The sequence below is a fragment of the Chenopodium album genome, chromosome 10, assembly GCF_948465745.1.
Source record: "Chenopodium album chromosome 10, dcCheAlbu1.1, whole genome shotgun sequence".
In the NCBI taxonomy this organism is placed as follows: domain Eukaryota; kingdom Viridiplantae; phylum Streptophyta; class Magnoliopsida; order Caryophyllales; family Amaranthaceae; genus Chenopodium; species Chenopodium album.
In genome coordinates, this window is record NC_137843.1 from 38,036,541 (window position 1) to 38,055,377 (window position 18,837).

At 36.0% G+C, this 18,837-nt stretch overlaps 1 protein-coding gene across 1 annotated transcript in view; it reads left to right on the top strand.

Moving 5' to 3' along the window:
* The window catches only part of LOC145565184 (zinc finger BED domain-containing protein RICESLEEPER 1-like), a 50,796-nt gene extending 32,732 nt beyond the window's left edge, over positions 1-18,064 (top strand). The window contains exon 2 of the mRNA XM_081625264.1: positions 17,115-18,064. Coding sequence (XP_081481390.1) covers positions 17,115-18,064 — 950 coding nt within the window. The remainder of the gene's footprint in view (positions 1-17,114) is intronic.
* The last annotated feature ends 773 nt before the right edge of the window (positions 18,065-18,837 follow it).

An 18,837-nucleotide genomic window follows, 5' to 3' on the forward strand; every position in this document is an offset into this window, starting at 1 on the left:
TACATTTTTTTCATGCGTCAAGAACCTATCCTTTTACTTATCCAAGTACTTTGGATGTTCTTGATCATAATCTAACGGTCCATGACTTAGATTTATTTTCATTGGTACTTTATTCTTCTCATGCTCTAAACATGTAAATTGTGTGACGACTCTATAGCATACACGATGGTTTCAATTGCAGAATTATTCTCAATTTTATTCCATTCATGTGACCTTTTAGCTCATCCAGTTTCACCGAGTCTTGCTAACCTGTTTGCTATATGATACGGTTGAAAGTCTCTACTAGAGTCTTTCTTGTTTGACTTAGTATTTAGCCTAGCTCATACTTAGTTCAAACAGTTACTTAGTTTTATAAGTACGGGTCGAAAGCCTTTCAAAGTCTTTCAATTCATGTTTAACACGGTAAATTCCTTTACTCGTTCAAAAATTTTATTAAGTCTATACAATATATCTTAATTCCCAATATGTACTAAGTGTCGCCATTAGCTTGGTCCATTGTCGAAAATACTTTCAAAATTTAAGCATTTGGCATTTGATAGTTAATTTACAACAGAGTTCGTAAACTTCTTGTTGGAACTTACAAGATTGACTCTTGCTCCCACTAAACTTCTTATCCATAAGAATTTCTATGTTTCTCCATAAATCAATCCTTTTATTAACTTTATGAGAAAACACATTCCAATTCCTTTATGAAATGCTACCTTCAATCCCATAATGGATTTCTTGAGCTTGCTTTCAAATCTAGCATTATTTAGATTTTCAAAACCCTTAAACTATTTTCATAGTCACTTCCAAAATCCTATTTTAGAAAGGCGGTTTTGGTATCTATTTTGCCATATTTCATATGTGCAATTTTGCTAGAATAATCAGGAAAAGACTTGAGCATTCCAATTGGTGAATAGGTTTTTATTAAAATCAACTCCGTGGATTTAATTATATCATTTTCAACCAATCTAGCTATGTATGTATATACATTTCCACATTTGTTAGTTTTCTCCTTGAAAACTTATTTGCGATTGATGGGTCTTTCACCCTTCATGCAAATTAATCAAGTTTTAAACATGATTTTCAAACATGGAGTCTATTTCGGATTTTATGGCCTTTAACCATTATTCGGAATTTGGATTTGTCATAGCTATCTTACAAGACATTATTCCCTTACTATCTAATAGTAAATAGTATGTTTTTAAGTCTTAGGTTTACTTCTAACTTAATAGAAACTTATAGGATTCAATCCAAGCCATTGGTGAATTCTATACCAATACGGGGTAATTACATCAAACACTGAGTTTCAAGGCGCTTTCAAAGCCCTTTGATTATGTTGATCTTACTCCATCATTTCTGATGTTTTGTGACTAATGAATTCTCTTTTAAGGCACTTTTAAAGTCCTTTTGAGTATTCTTGATCAATCATTCTCATGAAGCCCTTTTGAGTCTTTCGAGATTCTCAGTTCTAGTTTGTTGCTAAGCTCGATGGTCATCGAGTTCATTTTCCTCCCACTTGTCGTTTTGGAAATGTGTTACTTTTTAGAAAGACACCACTTAGAGCAACAAACATTATGTTCTCAATTAGGTTGTGGAGGTAATGCCCGTAGTCTCACTTGAGTGCTTACAAAGAGACATGTATATTGTCTTTGGGTAAAAGTTCGTTGTGAAACAAACAGTTAGCTCTCACTTGAGCTATCTTAGCCTTTATTAAGCCATTAAGCTCCACTGAGCTACCTAGCTCTTGCTAAGCCGGTGAGCTCCTACTGAGTCACTTAGCTCCCACCGAGCCAGTGAGCTCCCACTGAGGCTAAGAGTTTTAGACATATAATTGAAAAGACGTTTAGAAGTTATTTCTATCCATAACTGAATATGGCACCCTTTCTTAGCTTCGACATTTTATTTAGTGAAACAATAGTCATTTGTGCAAATCTTTAAGAACTTTATAGGAAGGGATGTGTAGGGATTATTTCAAGAATCCCACACTTGAGCCCTATTGTGATCATACACTTAAGTATGGTGGCGTCCAAAGGGAAGGAAGCTGAGCAAAAGAGTCGCCAACAAGTTTTAGGAACTTGTAAACCGTTCACAGGGTGAAGGTTACACCCCTTCACGATCCATGAGATCACTAACTCCATAGTGGTCTGGAACCATGACTGGATATTCGGGGATGAAGGTACAAATACAACCTAAAAGAGATTGAACCTGCCCTAAAAATAGGCCTCTACTTTATTCTTCTCATATTCATGTGCGCTTTCTGACTAATATACAATCAATATATTAATCCTAAACCTGTTTAATCTATGTTGGTTGAATATTAATGCACAAACAAATCTATTATTGGCGATCACTTGAATTAAAATCATATTAGCCTAAACAAGATTATTAATTATCTTATTAAGGGTGATTACAAATACAAATTCCCTTTAAACCTGCAAGAGAGGCCGTGATCAAGCAATAATAATAATATAATATTAAGCAACATAATAACAACAATCATCATCATCATAATAATAATATTCCCAATCTCATCAAACCATAATAATAATAGCAAGATCCTAGGCATGATACTAACAAGATTAATAACAAATCCTAGCATGTCACTAAACATTAAAAATCAAAGCTTCAACCCTAACATGATATTAACATGATAGAAGAAATAGGAAGCAACCTAAGCATGATACTAAAAACATACATGATATTAGAAATATCAGTTATTACCCTGAACATCATACTAAGAATCATAAAGACATCCTAACATGATACCAGGAATTAATATAATATAAGCATGCTTTTTAAAGAATAGAAAGTAAGTCAATTACTTACTTTAATGGCTCGTATCTCTTTCTAATAACAAAATACACACGTCAATAACTTCAAGGAAAATATTAAATCGAACAATTAAATTAAATAAGTAAAATAAGGATTTGGGACCAAACCCTCATAAACTATCAACCTTTCACGTCTAGGGTGAAGGAAACTTCGAGCTTGGCTAGGTGTGTCTAAGACTCGTGAATGCGGTATTTTTATGAAAAGGGAAGGCTCAGAAAAAGGGAGAAAGAATAAGCTTCTAGCTTGAGAGAAAAGAGAATAGAATTAGATGATTGTTGATGATTTAAAAACAGAGAATATCGACCCAATTTATAGAGAAAATAGCCCGAAAACGATTAGAAAAAGACCGAATCCTATTAGGAGTAAAACTGCCTCTGTCGCAGAACGACACAGTCCAGCGCTATGCGACAGACCTGTCGCTGTGCGACAGGGTTGTCGTTCAGCACCAGTTTTGTCGTTTCGCGCTGATTCACGCATTTTCTAAAAACTTGTACAGAATCCTTAATCTAATTAAATTCGATTAACAACGTCCGTACTTATCTTTAAAAACCAGATTTAATCTTTTTAAAACACATTTGTTTTAATCCAATTAGAATTCTTATTTTCATAAAAGATATAATTATTATTCTTAATCCCATTAGAACTCAAAACAACCTCCTAGATTATTCTAGAAGATCAAAATCAATCCTAATAAATTTAGGAATATTAATTAATGGACCCTCCACTAGATCATTGGGCCATAAAACCATGTCAGGCCCAATTTAGTATTTTGACCATAACTTCCTCATTATTCATCGGAATTAGGCTTATAATATATCGTTGGAAAGCTCTTTTTGAGCCCAATTAAACTACATTATTATTGGACCCTTTTCATAGACCAAACTAAATTGGACTGGATATTTTCATAAATAGAGTTCATTTTTGAAAACAGAAAAAAGAGTTAATTTTAATAAAAAACAACCGCATCACAAGACTTTTCACACTTTCACTTTGTTCGAATAATCAAATGACCTGAAAGTTACTCATCACTGGGTTTGGTTTTGCGGAGACAAAATTAGGTGTCTACAGGATGTGATCCATCATCATTCGAGTCATTTTCAAATGGCATCGAGGTCTCCGTGAAGACATACTGTTCTTGTGGAGTTATTTATGAAAATTTCCATTCATAACTATTATATGGTGATCCGTGCCATTTATGGCACCTTTAGGCTATGCTTTCTTTATATTTCTATGCTCGTTTTTAGTCGTTTGTGTCGTGTTTATAGAGAATAATGCTCGATTTGTGTTATTTTGTGTTGGTTTAGAGAAATGCATGCTTTTAATGGTTTTCTTATCATTTTATTCATTTCTCGACTATTTCTCTCGCTTCTTCGTTTCTTAGTGTTGTTTTGTAGGTACGTCGCGGGATATATGCATGGAAATTGAAAATAGCACCCACTAGCATCAATATGCACTTTTCGGAATTGAATTTGAGTTTGAAACAAAGGAAAACGAAGGATTGCAAAGTTTCAAATAGGACCTTTGTTCATTGTTTCAGCCATATCTCAAGTTCTACAACTCGGATTGATGTGATTCAAGTTGGGTTGGAAACTAGACTTAAAGAGCTTTCCAATGATAGGTTGCACGCCCTCATACAATTCATAGATTGAGAGTTACAGCCTTCCGAAGTTAGCCCTGAAATTCTGCCGCGGGCTACAGTACCCGCGGGCGCGGGGTTGCTGCAGCTCCAAAACTGCCTTTTTGGGCAGTAAGCACCCGCGGTTGTCCCGAGGGCTCCCTGAGGGCGCGGGCCTTGGCCCCGCGGGAGCGGGCTTGGGCCGCGGGCGCGGCTATCGGGGTTTCCGTCTTCCTCCGCGGGCGCGGCCGAGTTCTCCGCGGGCGCGGGTTTCCGGGTCTTTTACGATTTTAAAGCTTCTTTTCTCCTTTTGTTTAAATAGTTTTTGGTTTCCTTTATTCTTCATTCATGTAATTCTTTAGTTTTAGGATAGTTTTCTCTCTCTTAGGTTGAGAGCTTCTCTCTCTAGATTAGACTAGCTTAGGAGTAGTTTTAGAGAGAGAAAGTGAAGAATTTCAATGGTGATTGAGAGATTGAAGATGCAAGTGTGACAATTGTGTTGGAGATCTTCCTAATTATCAATGAGCATTTCTAAACTCTATCTCATTCAATTGCTTTGTTTAATTTGATGTTTGTTTGGTTTGATTTTTATATTTGATGTTTGATTAGAGTAATTGCTCTTGATATTTTGTTGATTCTTGTTCTCTATAGTTGATAGTAGATTTAATCATGTTTCTTGAGTAGTTTAATTGCTAGGGTTTGGGTAAACATGTGTGATTGATGGATTGAGATTGATTTGGGAATTTGAGTAGTTCTTGTGTTGTGATTAAATTGATTCATAGAGGTTTGCATGTTGCTTAGTTGATTGGAATAGCTAACCATGATTGCTAGCATTGATTGCATGATTGAATTGATTGACATGGCCACTTGATATTGATTTGATCATAATTGGTTGAGTATTTGATTATGTTTCTTCCTATTGTTTAACACTAGAGAAATCTATGTTAGAAAGTATGAAGATGATTAGTTGAATGCTCCTAATTGCTCCTACTATTTGTCTTTGCATTGCTTGGATTGCTTGACTCCCTAATTAGCTTGATTATCATGAATGCATGTTGATCCCCACTCCCTAGTGTTTCATTTGTTTGCTTGGTTTAGGAAGTAGAATAGCACTACCTTTCACCTTAGACTTCGACCTAGCTTAGGCGTAAATTAGAAATACTTGAACATAACCGTTCCTAGTGGTTCGACCCTTGACTTACCTCTATACTTGTATTTAGGTAGTTGAGTGATTATAAATTTGTTTGACCGTAGGGATGATTAGTTTAACGACCTAGTTTTCCCCACGTCAAAATGGCGCCGTTGCCGGGGAACGGTGTCTATGTTTGAGTGTTTTTAATTGCTTGAGTCTAGGTCTTTGTGTATACTTTTCTTTTATTTGATTTTTGCTTGTTTTGTATAAAATGGAAAATTTCTCGTTTCCTCAATTAGAGGATGAGCCATTTTGGGTGTACTTTAATAGATTAGACAACTTCATTAGTTACCATGGTTGGGATATTTGGGAGGCTTGCGAGATTTGTTATCATAATTTGAATGAGCAAACTAGAGACATTGTTGAAAGCATGTTTAATGGTAGATTTCGGGCATTGTTAATCGATGATGCTTGGGAATTTTATGTATGGTTTGCTAGAGATAGTTATGATCGTGGTCATGGTTATTCAAATGTTTCCATTGATGATTGTTATGGTCCATGTTCCATGAATGATGAATCTTGCATGCCTACTTGTGCCCCCATTCCCCAATTTGATGATGCCACTCATACCTCTAATGTTGATCCTTGCATGCTTGAACATAATTCTTTCCCCCATGATGCTCCTCAATGCTCTTCATCTTTCCAGTCTTTAGATCCTACCTTTGAGTCTTCTTATAATCAAATTGGTGGTTCTTTGAGAAAATTGGAGATGAATTCTAATTTGGAACCAAACGAGATGAGATATTTGGAGATTGTAAGAAGCCAAATGGAAATGTTGAAAAAGTTGGAAGAGAGTAATGAGGTTGTTTTTAGAAAGAATGAGGAGATGGAGAGTCAATTGTCATCAATATTGAATGTAAATGAAGTTTCTACCACATTGGTAGATATGGAAAATGATGACGATGATTGTTTTGAGAGCTCCAAAGTATGAAAGGAGGATGTTAGAGAACCTATGAGTGAGGAAAAGGGTGTAGAGATGGACGTTCCTAAAAAGAGTTTGCATTTTGAACCTCCTTCTAAATTTGAATATTGTTCCATTGAGCCTTTAGAGGGAGTTGAAGAGAAACTAAAATTTTTGGCTTCTCTTAATATTGAGGAAATGGTAATTCAAGTTATGAAGGATGGGACATTGCAATTTTTGAAGCGTGAAGAAGTTGTTAGGAAAGAGAGTAAGGATGAGGAGGATGAAGTAGTCTCTATGGGAGATTGGATGTTTGAGGGTGATGAGGACCAAGAGGTTTTAAGTGTTGACAAACCAATTAGTGAGTCAATTCTCCCACCCACCTCCCTTGATTGTGATTTCATTCTTCCATACCTTAATCTTGGAAACCAACCTTCTTCCACCCCATCTCCTTTTCATGATGACCATGGTTGCTTTGAGGGTGAGGCCTTGAGCTTAGATGATTTTGATGAAGAAGAGGTTCCATATGATAAGTTTGAGGAGGTAGAGCCTACTTTTGATGATTATGAAGATGGGAGTAAAGTGTTTGGTGAAGTTGAGTCTCCAACTCCTATCTCTAATGTTAAACAATTTGCCTTCCTCTTTCAACTTTGATGAACCTTTCTCTTCTACATTTTCCACCATTGAGAATGGTAAGGCCTTTTTAAAGGGAGATTGTACTTCTCATGTTTATTTTGAGCTACCTCCCAAGTTTGACCCTCAACCCTTTGATGAGCTTCCTTTGAACCTTGATGATGATTTGCGGCTTTTGAGAGCTCATTTAGGGTGTGAAGTTAATGAGGAGGATGTGATTGAGAATGAGCTTAATTTAAATGATGATGAGTTGGAGGAGAGCCCTTTGGATGTGAGTTCATTGGATGAGAGAACTTGTATTTCTATGGTTAGTGGTGTAAGTGAGCAACCAATTCCTATTCCTTCACCTTACACCTCATTTTCAAGAAAGCTTGATCTTGCTCCCTCCTATCCCATGTCATTACCTTCTTTTCTCATATCCCCTCCTCTTGAAAAGCCTTTAGTCCCCCAAGTGCCTCATTTGATGACTTTTGAGGATGATGGTGGGATTTCCAACCAAAAATATTTTGTTGGGAGGAGTATGCCTTCTTCTTTTTCTTTAATTTCTCTTCCTTTTTCTTATATTCTTGTTTTTCCCTTCTCTCCTTCTTCTTGGCATACTTCTTCTCAATTCCATAGGTGTGCACTAAGCTTGTTGCATGCCTTTATTTTGTCATGTGCATACTTACTGTCATATGAAATGTGTAGTAGTGCATTTGACAAGCTCTTGCGTGCGTTGAATTATTATTTTCTAGAGCGGTCAAGCTTGGACCCTAAGCAAGCCTTTCTCGGGAAGTAACCCGTGTTTTATTGCTTTCATTTTCTTTTATTTTTAGAATATACTTTATATCATGGAAATGTTTGTGTGCCTTTTGCTAGGTACATGACTTGATATACTTTGGTGCTTCAATACGGATCAAGAATCAAGGAAGGTTGACTCCTATTTTTGCTAGCATAAGGAAGGCAAATTCAATACTAGAGGTTGTTAGCCTTGAAAGGGTAAAATTGGGTAATTTGCGGGTTTTTACACCCACCTAATATCCGGTAATATCCTTCCTTGCTCTCTCTCTAGTGAATGATGACTTGTTGGACATATGTTGGTTTGTTGGATTGATCTCCTTGTTTTCCCTTCCCATGGATTTTTTGGTTTATGTTTGAGTGTAATGTCTCATTCAAGCTTGGGGGAGGGTATTCTATCATGTTTGGTGGGATGTTGATTCATGTATGCTATGCACCTTTGTATATGCTTTTCCATGTTCTTATATTTTGAAAACTCCAAAAAGATTTTTGTTTCCATCAAGGCAATTTTGCAATGTGTTTTGTTTTGTTCTTGCTTTGGACATAATAACATTTGGACTTGTATAATTGAATGCTTTTCTTCCTAAATGGTAGTGGTGTGCACGGTTTGAGATTACGTTTGGTTGATTCTAGGATAAAGCATGCTAAGGTAGTTGTCTAGAACTAGGGGGATCATGAAGCCGGATTCTACTTGTTTGTGGCATGTTTGGTAGTTGCTCCCTATCTTCGATTTGACAACCTTAGTGAGTTTTTGCGACAACCATGTGAGATTTATATTTGTTCAAGCTTTCATCATATTCTTGCATGAGCGGCATGGATCCTTGACTTTGCAAGCCTAATCTATAAAGCTTGATGTATGATTCTCAAACCCGAGACCGAGCTATCTAGGGAGGACAAAGGCACCTTTTTCGGGGTGGTATTTTTCATTTTTAGGTTAGTTTGTTTTATATTTGTTTTTGAGTTTCCATTTGCCTTCTTGCAACCATTTGAGCCTATTTCCGTCTTTTCAAGCCACATCTTTAGTTCTTTGGCCTTTTGTTTCATTTTCTTTCTGTTCTTGGTTTTTTTTGAAGCAAATTGATCATGTATGATGGAGTTTGTGGTGGATAAGTTGGAAATTTGGTTTTTATGAGTGCTAGTTTGTGATTAAGTCTTCTTTGTGAATAATGGCAAGTGTTTGAGTAAAAGCCGTCCTTAATCATAAAAGGCATGGACTAATAAATTGCATTATAGAAAAAGCCGTCCGAATTTAGCAAAAGGCGAGGACATTGCAAGTTTAAGTAAAAAAAAAAAGAAAAAAAAAATTTGAAAAAAGTAAAAATTCAAAAATATTTTGATGTATTCTTTTCTCCTTCTAAGCATTGAGGACTATGCTTCATTTAAGCTTGGGGGAGAAGCGTTTACGCTTTTTGTATATATTTCTTGTGAGTATAGCTTCAAATAAGCTTGGGGGTGTTGCTTTTGTTTGGTGATTTCTTGATCGTGTTGTTAAGGATTGATCACCCTTTTGCTTCACTTTTTAGGAAAACCGCCAAATTTTAAAAATTTTAGCCTACCTTCACCCTTTATGCCTTACGTTACAACCTTGAGGAAAGACCTTTCGACCTAGAAAGTTGAGTCACTATTCGGGGGAGGGAATCATGGGTCATTGCCTAAGGAAAGGGGATGCGAAGTCAAGATGTCGAGTAGCCCAAAAATTTGATCTTTTTCCGGTTCCTTCGCGGAATCTATGAGATGCTCACTAAGGGGAGATATGAGATTAGTAGGGGGAACGCGGTAAGACCGTTTGGGATGAAAGTGGAGTGTGATAACTAGTTCCTATGCTTAGCATATTTATGTTTCAATCAACCTTAGGTATCTTATATCGTGCACTCCCTTACTTGTTTAGAAAGATTTGCATTCACTTGTGCTTGTACATTTGCAAAATTCCTTTCATGAACATTTGTTTGCTTTTCTTGTATTTTGCTTTCTTTTTCATGCTTTGCCTTGTTTGTATTATTATGAGAGTTATGGGTAAACTCTTAGGATACCCTTACGAGAGCATCACTCGTCCTCTAGGGCGATCTAGGGGTTTAAATGGCTTGTCTTTAGTTGCTAAAATTGACCGTGATTCCTACGAAAGTGAGTTAGTGTATATTCCCATCTTCTCTAGTTTTCTCGTTTCTTTCTTTGCTTGAATAATGTCATCATTTTTCCCTTGGGTTGGATTTTGTTTTGCTCGAAGACGAGCAAAAGTTTAGCTTGGGGGAACTTGATCCGTGCCATTTATGACACCTTTAGGCTATGTTTTCTTTATATTTCTATGTTCGTTTTTAGTCGTTTGTGTCGTGTTTATAGAGAATAATGCTCGATTTGTGTTATTTTGTGTTGGTTTAGAGAAATGCATGCTTTTAATGGTTTTCTTATCATTTTATTCATTTCTCGACTATTTCTCTCGCTTCTCCGTTTCTTTGTGTTGTTTTGTAGGTACGTCGCGGGCTATATGCATGGAAATTGAAAATAGCACCCACTAGCATCAATATGCACTTTTTGGAATTGAATTTGAGTTTGAAACAAAGGAAAACGAAGGATTGCAAAGTTTCAAATAGGACCTTTGTTCATTGTTTCAGCCATATCTCAAGTTCTACAACTCGGATTGATGTGATTCAAGTTGGGTTGGAAACTAGACTTAAAGAGCTTTCCAATGATAGGTTTCACGCCCTCATACAATTCATAGATTGAGAGTTACAGCCTTCCGAAGTTAGCCCTGAAATTCTGCCGCGGGCTACAGTACCCGCGGGCGCGGGGTTGCTGCAGCTCCAAAACTGCCGTTTTTGGGCAGTAAGCACCCGCGGTTGTCCCGAGGGCTCCTGAGGGCGCGGGCCTTGGCCCCGCGGGAGCGGGCTTGGGCCGCGGGCGCGGCTATCGGGGTTTCCGTCTTCCTCCGCGGGCGCGGCCGAGTTCTCCGCGGGCGCGGGTTTCCGGGTCTTTTACGATTTTAAAGCTTCTTTTCTCCTTTTGTTTAAATAGTTTTTGGTTTCCTTTATTCTTCATTCATGTAATTCTTTAGTTTTAGGATAGTTTTCTCTCTCTTAGGTTGAGAGCTTCTCTCTCTAGATTAGACTAGCTTAGGAGTAGTTTTAGAGAGAGAAAGTGAAGAATTTCAATGGTGATTGAGAGATTGAAGATGCAAGTGTGACAATTGTGTTGGAGATCTTCCTAATTATCAATGAGCATTTCTAAACTCTATCTCATTCAATTGCTTTGTTTAATTTGATGTTTGTTTGGTTTGATTTTTATATTTGATGTTTGATTAGAGTAATTGCTCTTGATATTTTGTTGATTCTTGTTCTCTATAGTTGATAGTAGATTTAATCATGTTTCTTGAGTAGTTTAATTGCTAGGGTTTGGGTAAACATGTGTGATTGATGGATTGAGATTGATTTGGGAATTTGAGTAGTTCTTGTGTTGTGATTAAATTGATTCATAGAGGTTTGCATGTTGCTTAGTTGATTGGAATAGCTAACCATGATTGCTAGCATTGATTGCATGATTGAATTGATTGACATGGCCACTTGATATTGATTTGATCATAATTGGTTGAGTATTTGATTATGTTTCTTCCTATTGTTTAACACTAGAGAAATCTATGTTAGAAAGTATGAAGATGATTAGTTGAATGCTCCTAATTGCTCCTACTATTTGTCTTTGCATTGCTTGGATTGCTTGACTCCCTAATTAGCTTGATTATCATGAATGCATGTTGATCCCCACTCCCTAGTGTTTCATTTGTTTGCTTGGTTTAGGAAGTAGAATAGCACTACCTTTCACCTTAGACTTCGACCTAGCTTAGGCGTAAATTAGAAATACTTGAACATAACCGTTCCTAGTGGTTCGACCCTTGACTTACCTCTATACTTGTATTTAGGTAGTTGAGTGATTATAAATTTGTTTGACCGTAGGAATGATTAGTTTAACGACCTAGTTTTCCCCACGTCATATGGTTACACTTGGCTCAAGAAAATATCGCTCGATCTAATCTAGATGTTTTTGATATCTTGCCAAGTCGATTCTATACTTCACTGAACTTTTGAGCTACTCAAAGTCAAGTTTGTTCACATTTGATGAATATAGCCGTATTCTTTCAAATTCTTGTGAAACGTTAAAGTAATTGAATATCCTTTAGCTTTTGGAGTCAATTGTCTGTATCAAGAACAATAGCTCTTTACTTTGTCGGTTTTTAACAAGTAAGACTTGCTTGTCGTAGAATGATTCCGAATCGATCAACTGTCAAGAGCCAATATAGCCTTGAGTACGTTCTTGTTAATGTGACATTGCTAAACATGTTCGGAACACAAATCATGCCCATGATTTGAACTTTTGAGTTTTCATGTTAGGGAGATGTTTATTTATAATCAAGCATTTTGACTCATGGTTTAGATAACCATGCCATTCAAATAAATTCGCAACTATTGCACTTTACTTTGAATGTGAGTCTTTCCGTGTGTAAACGGATTATTTGCTGATTATGGAACTTAATAATTACCATTATTTATTCCAGCCTTAGCTTTAAAAGGTTTTTAAACAAAGCATACAACCTTACAACTGATGTAGCACCACTTGCTTCATTCTAAGCTTGTAAGACAATAACTTAGCTTTACTTCAATGGTTAGAGGTCACTTTCAAAGTGGAACACTCAAGCAGTATCTGATACTTGTGAAGACAATAACATGAACTCTTTAGTAGAAATGGAATCTTATTCCTTTTCTTTGTTCCTTGTTTCCTATATTTCTTATCATATTTCATCTCATAATCTTTAAGAACCGTTTCTTTAAGTGTTTTGACTTTTATACTTTGTTAGGAATAATTAAGCATCTAGTGCGCCGTATAACAAAGTTCCATCTTTTCCTTTAATTCATAGTTGAATTAATACATCAATGAGTTGTACTCACTAGTGTATGAAGTGAAAAGATATGTTGGTTGTCAAGCATTGACAATTTTGAGTTTCCAACTCAATACTTCATGTTTATCAAAACTACCTAGTATTTTGAATACATGATGTCCAACCGTCCTTATGGACTTAGTTATAAAAGTCATTTATGAGAATTGTATTTTAGAAATGCCTTTCCTTTCTATGAGAATTATTCTCCAAGATTTCCTTTACCAATTATTGAAAACAATATAATTTTATTTAGGATTCTACAAATATAAGTGCAAAGTATAACCATTTATCAAGAAAATAACATAATAAGTTTGAAATTTAAAAGCATTCATGCAAACTTTCAATCTTATTAAGCGTCTTATCCACGCATTAAATTTGTCCCCATTTGGCGAGAATAAGGCGATTCCAAGATCCAAAGAATCAATGAGTGATTAAGCACACTTTGGCTTGTCTTAAAACTTATTACTCTAAGGTAAGCAACTCTTTTCTAATGGCTCCAAGCCACTCCTGCTTAGATAAATCATCGCATCTAATGCTCTCTCAAAAATTTATCTCCTTTGCCATGACATGTTATGACTCCATCACTCATATCGTTAAGTCTAACCAAAACCAACATGTATGTGATGTCTTGCTTTGGCAAACCCATTAAGATACCTTACGTTCCTAGCAATAATAGTGATGCCTCTGTTTGGCGTGGCCCATCACAACTCTCATTAGGTCGGTAAGTGTTATTTTGGAATGGCAAGTTTTACTCAATATTTTAGGGACCTAGGGTTTCTATGTTGGTTGATTTAAGTAAACTTAATTAATCATCACAACATTCAAAATCCTAGACATGCATCTAACATATTATTCATATATATATATATATGCATAAATATATATCGAAAACATAAGTAAATGATGCATTATGGCAACTAGCATGACCCCTTGAGTCTTCAAATCTTGAAGGGTCTTCTCTTGCAATTTCATGGCTTCGTCTTCCAAGAACCTCCCTCTTCAAGACATAACCAAAATAATGCAATTACTAGTATCTACGATTAGGGCTAATCTAAATATTAAGGTACAAAAATACTCAACGGTTCGCAGACCGTATTTAGATTTACAAAAATACATGACAGAACGCAGTCCGTATTTTCTATTCCAATCGGGCCCCACTAGTTGCCATTTTATAAAACCTGTGAGAGAATATACATTCCATTCATCCATTCACTATATGTGAATGGCCTATGCATTTTACAACGATAAATCAAGTAATAATGCACAAACACGCGTAAACTAGTAACTAATTTAGGTGGTTAATCCGATTAACGTGCCTAATTAAAACTGGTCAAAGTTGTTTAACCAATTATGTGATTAAGTGCAATTAAAATTGATGCTCCCACTAAATTCCGCATCCAACTTAATTAATCCAATTAATTAAGCCGGTAAACCCAAAATTTTGCTAAATTTAAAATTTGCAAGTGCCGCTCAAAACACGAGGCCTAGCCTCCAAAGTTTAATTAAAATAAATAAACATAATTAAATCGGAAAAACGCAAAATTAGAATCGAGAGAACTAAAGTGTGTTGGGTTGGCCAAGGCTAGCAACCCCGGCCCTCGTACGCACGCGTGTGCTGGGCACTGCCTAGCAGCTCCAATCATGTATGCCGAGGAGCTGATGGGTGCTGCCTGGCAGCCCGCACACCACGGCGCGCTAAGGCTGCAGCTACTATGCTGCTGCCGCACCATGATACTCTCTCTCACATCCCCTTTCCACACCAAACTGCACTAGCCACGCACACACTCATTGCGCGAGCACCGCATGCCCCGAGGCACCACCCCGCAGCCCTTGAGAGCCACATGCGGGCTGCATGAGCAGCCCAGCTGGCTGAGGGTTTGCGTGGGTTGTGTGCTTCGGTTTGGGTACTCTTGCCTCGGGATTTTATCCCAATCTTGTGTGGCGTATATAATTAATTCTTAATTAATTTTAGAACTAATGTAATGAGCAAAGATGAAAATAAAACAAGTCTAACTTAATTTAATTCATTTAAGTGCATAAAACCAAATTAATTCCAAGAACAAATCTTCAATAAAATTTGGTTCAACTTGATGCAACAAAATGAAAGGGCTATTTCTCACTATTAATTTAATAAACATAAATTAATTAATGAGATTTGACAAAATTAAAAGAGAGTTGGAACTATGAACACAAATATTCAAATAAAGATTCCAACTTTAACTTATGAATCCTTGAAAAATTACATCTTTAAATAAGAAGATTAATTAAAATTCTATCACAAGTTAGAAACTTTATGATTCCAATCAACTTAATAAATGATTAAATGAAAAAGGTTCAATAAACATACATGGAATTTAGTAACACAAAGTTCCAATCACTTAAAATAATTAAAGATTGAATCTTTAGTGCTTATGAGCCTCAAGATACAAACTTTTCACACTTAAAGCAATTTATTTGCAATTATGTCAAAATTTGAGCCAACTATTAAGCACCAATTACTACCAAGTAATTATGCTCAAAAGTGGTCTAAAATTGAAGAAGCATAAAGGAAAGAACCAAATGCATAATCACAATTAATATGCCATTAAGATTCAAGGTTTAAAAGATTTAAAAATTTTCGTCAAAACGAAAAATCCCTCAAAACAGGCATTTTTGGGCAGAATTTGGCTTTTTTGCAACCCTGAAAGAACCAAAATATTTCCAGAATATCGATTCCAACCAAAATTCACTAGTCTTGGGCGAAAATCTGGGTGCTAGAGCCAAAGTTCTAAATAAAACGAGATTTAAATTAACAAAATCGAGCTACTAATCTAATTAGCAACAACAACCAGAAATTAAATCCATTTTAAACACCTTGAAAATTTTAGTTACAAAAATAAATGAGCAAGGCTCCTATACCGCTGTTGGGTTTCGGTAAGTCTAACTTACCGCGGAACAAAACCCAACCCCAAGACCCGCTCACAATTAATATAACTAAATGACATAAATAACAAGAAGGAGATAAAAGACGATCTTATCCTTGCCGCGTGCTTCGCTCACACTTGAAGCTCTTACTTCAAAGCCAAGTCTTGCAAGTGCAGAGACCTCCTACGGTATCCACCTGCAACTTGACCTGATTGGTTTCTTACTCGAAGTTTAGCCGAGTCGGACCAAAACACTACTCGAGTATTATATGAACTTAAAGATTTTCTCTCAAGTGGAGATGCCTTATTGAGTTCCTACTCAAGTGAATAATCCCAACTCCTAAGGTTGGTATTTTTAGGCAAAGGCTCTCCAAAATTCTCATCATCTTTCCATGTGGGAGAAATGATAGTGTGTGAGAAAAATAAGAAATTAATTTAATTCTAAATTAAATTAAATTGCAAGGCAAATAATTAAACAACACTTGGCACACACATGGGAGTGGTTAGGTGAGGACCACAATAGAGCTGATCACGGACGGGAAAACCCGCTAGGCCCGGCCCATTCGGCCCACTTATAAACGGGCTTGGAAAGTAGTTTTTTTAAAAAAAATTTATTTGGGCGGGCTGAGCCCGGCCCGCTTGCATTAACGGGCGAGATATGGCAAGCGTAAAATTATTTCGGGCCAGCCCGTCCGGCCCGTTAAGATTTCTTTATGCAGATATAATTTAGAACATTCTGGATATTAAATATTGTAGTAGTAAATAACTCTAATAAATGAAAATGATAAAAAATAACACTCATAAAAAACAAACTCTAAACTCCTAAACTCTTTCCCAGCCGTCATTATACACAAACCCACTACACTAATTCTATTTCTCACTCTTCTATTTTTCTCTCTTCCTCTTATCTTCTTGCTCAAGGGTGAAATTTGAGATCTTCAATCTTCTTCAATAATCACGAGTTTTACAAACGTCACTTAAGGTATGTCTTACCCTTGTTATATTCTGGGTTTTTTTTTCTAGTTCCTTCTTATTTCTTGTTATCTTGTTTAGGTTTAAATTTATAATTTGGTTTGAAATATGTATTTATATTGTTCCGATTTGCAGTAGCTATATTAGTATTCTCTATCAATTTGGGCTGATTTCACATTTCAATACTAGAAAGTTTGGTCTTTTTACTTGGTTTAAATGAATTGATTCTCATACTCTGTCACATAGGTCTTTCAAATGCAGAGTATTATCATCTATCAATTCAGATTATTATCATATTATAATCTCTGTTTATAATCCGACCTCCTTATGTTAGTGACTTTTAAATGTTATATTTATATTTTTTCACATGTCATATTTTATAGGACCTATGGCTACAAGTAGTCCAAATTCTCCTGTTAACTTAGACCTGGAGGATGAGGATGAAATTCCGTGTAATACGAGTGGAGTGCCGGTCAACTCTCGAGGTAGGAAGTTGAAGTCATCTATATGTCAGCATATGGAGAGGCAAGTTTTGAAAGATAAGAGCATCAGAGCCACTTGCAATTATTGTTCTTCAATTTTTACCGCTAATAATAATAGTGGTATGTCTTATCTTCAAAGACACGTAAATAATTGCCCTAAGCGAATTAATCATGATATTAGAAACTTTTGCATTTCTGGTACTCCATCTAGTGGTGGTACAAGTAACATGTCTTTAAAAGATCCTAATGTCAATCTTGAGGAAGTGCGTAGAGCTGTTTGTATATATATTGTTGCTGGTGCACATCAGTTTTCTACTTGTGAGGAACCTGGATTTCAGTATTTAGCATCTACCATGTGTCCTATATTTAATATGATTAGTAGGCATACATTAAAGAGAGATGTTTTGAAATATTGCAATGATGAAAAATTAATTGTCATGGATGATTTGCACAAAGCTCCTGGTCGAATATGCTTTACTACTGATAATTGGAGAAGTGAGCATACTAATGATGAATATATGTGTATAACTGCCCATTGGATTGACACCAATTGGAAATTACAGAAAAGAATAATTAAATTTGGCGCATTAACTCCTCCTTTTGACGAAGTTTCTCTTGCTGATGAGGTTGCATTGTGCTTAGGGCAATGGAAAATAGATGATAAAATCTGCAGTTTCACAGTAGACAATGCATCTTATAATTATTCTATGATTGCTTCTCTTAAAGGTCATCTTCAAAGGAAAAATTGTTTGTTCTATGGTGGTGAATTTTTTCATTTACGGTGTGCTTGTCATATCATTAACCTTGTTGTGCAAGCAGGACTGAAGTGCATAGATGAAGTTGTCATTTAAATAAAAAATATAGTAAAGCACTTTAAGCACTCCATACCAAAGAAGAAAAAGTTCTATAATGTTGCTGAAACAAGTTTTGGTATGAAAACAAACAAAAGGTTGTGAGGAGATAATTGTATTATATGGAATTCTACTTTTCTTATGCTTGATCGTTTCATCTATTTTAGAGATGTCATTGAGCATGTGGTTACTCGAGATAAGGATATTAGAGTTTTTTCTCTAACATTAGATGAGTGGGATAGAGTTTGTGAGTTGCATGAATTTTTAAAAGTATTTTATGATGTGATAAATAGTTTTTCAGCTTCAAATAATCCCACTTCAAATCTTTACTTTGATGGTGTATGGAGGGTTCATAGAAAATTGATAGAATTTGCAAGTGGATCCCCAGGTAGTTTGACTTCAATGGCCAAGTGTATGCAAGAAAAATTTGATAAATATTGGTCGGATTATAGTCTTATTCTCTCATGTGCTGTTGTTTTGGATCCTCGATTCAAGTTAGAAAGGGTAGAATATTGCTACTAAAAGTTGTATGGGGAACTTTATGCTAGAGATATGGTTCAACGTGTTAATTCTACTTTGTTTGACTTGTTTGATGAGTACAAAGATATGCATGTTGGGAGTTCTCCAAACGAGGCCTCTAGTAGTGGAACTAGGGGTAATATTTCTAGTGTTAATGGAAGTGGGGTTTCAATGGATGAATTATTGGACTACAAATTATTTTTAAGTAAGAAAAGGAAGGCAGATAACATGAAGAGTGAACTAGAGCTATATTT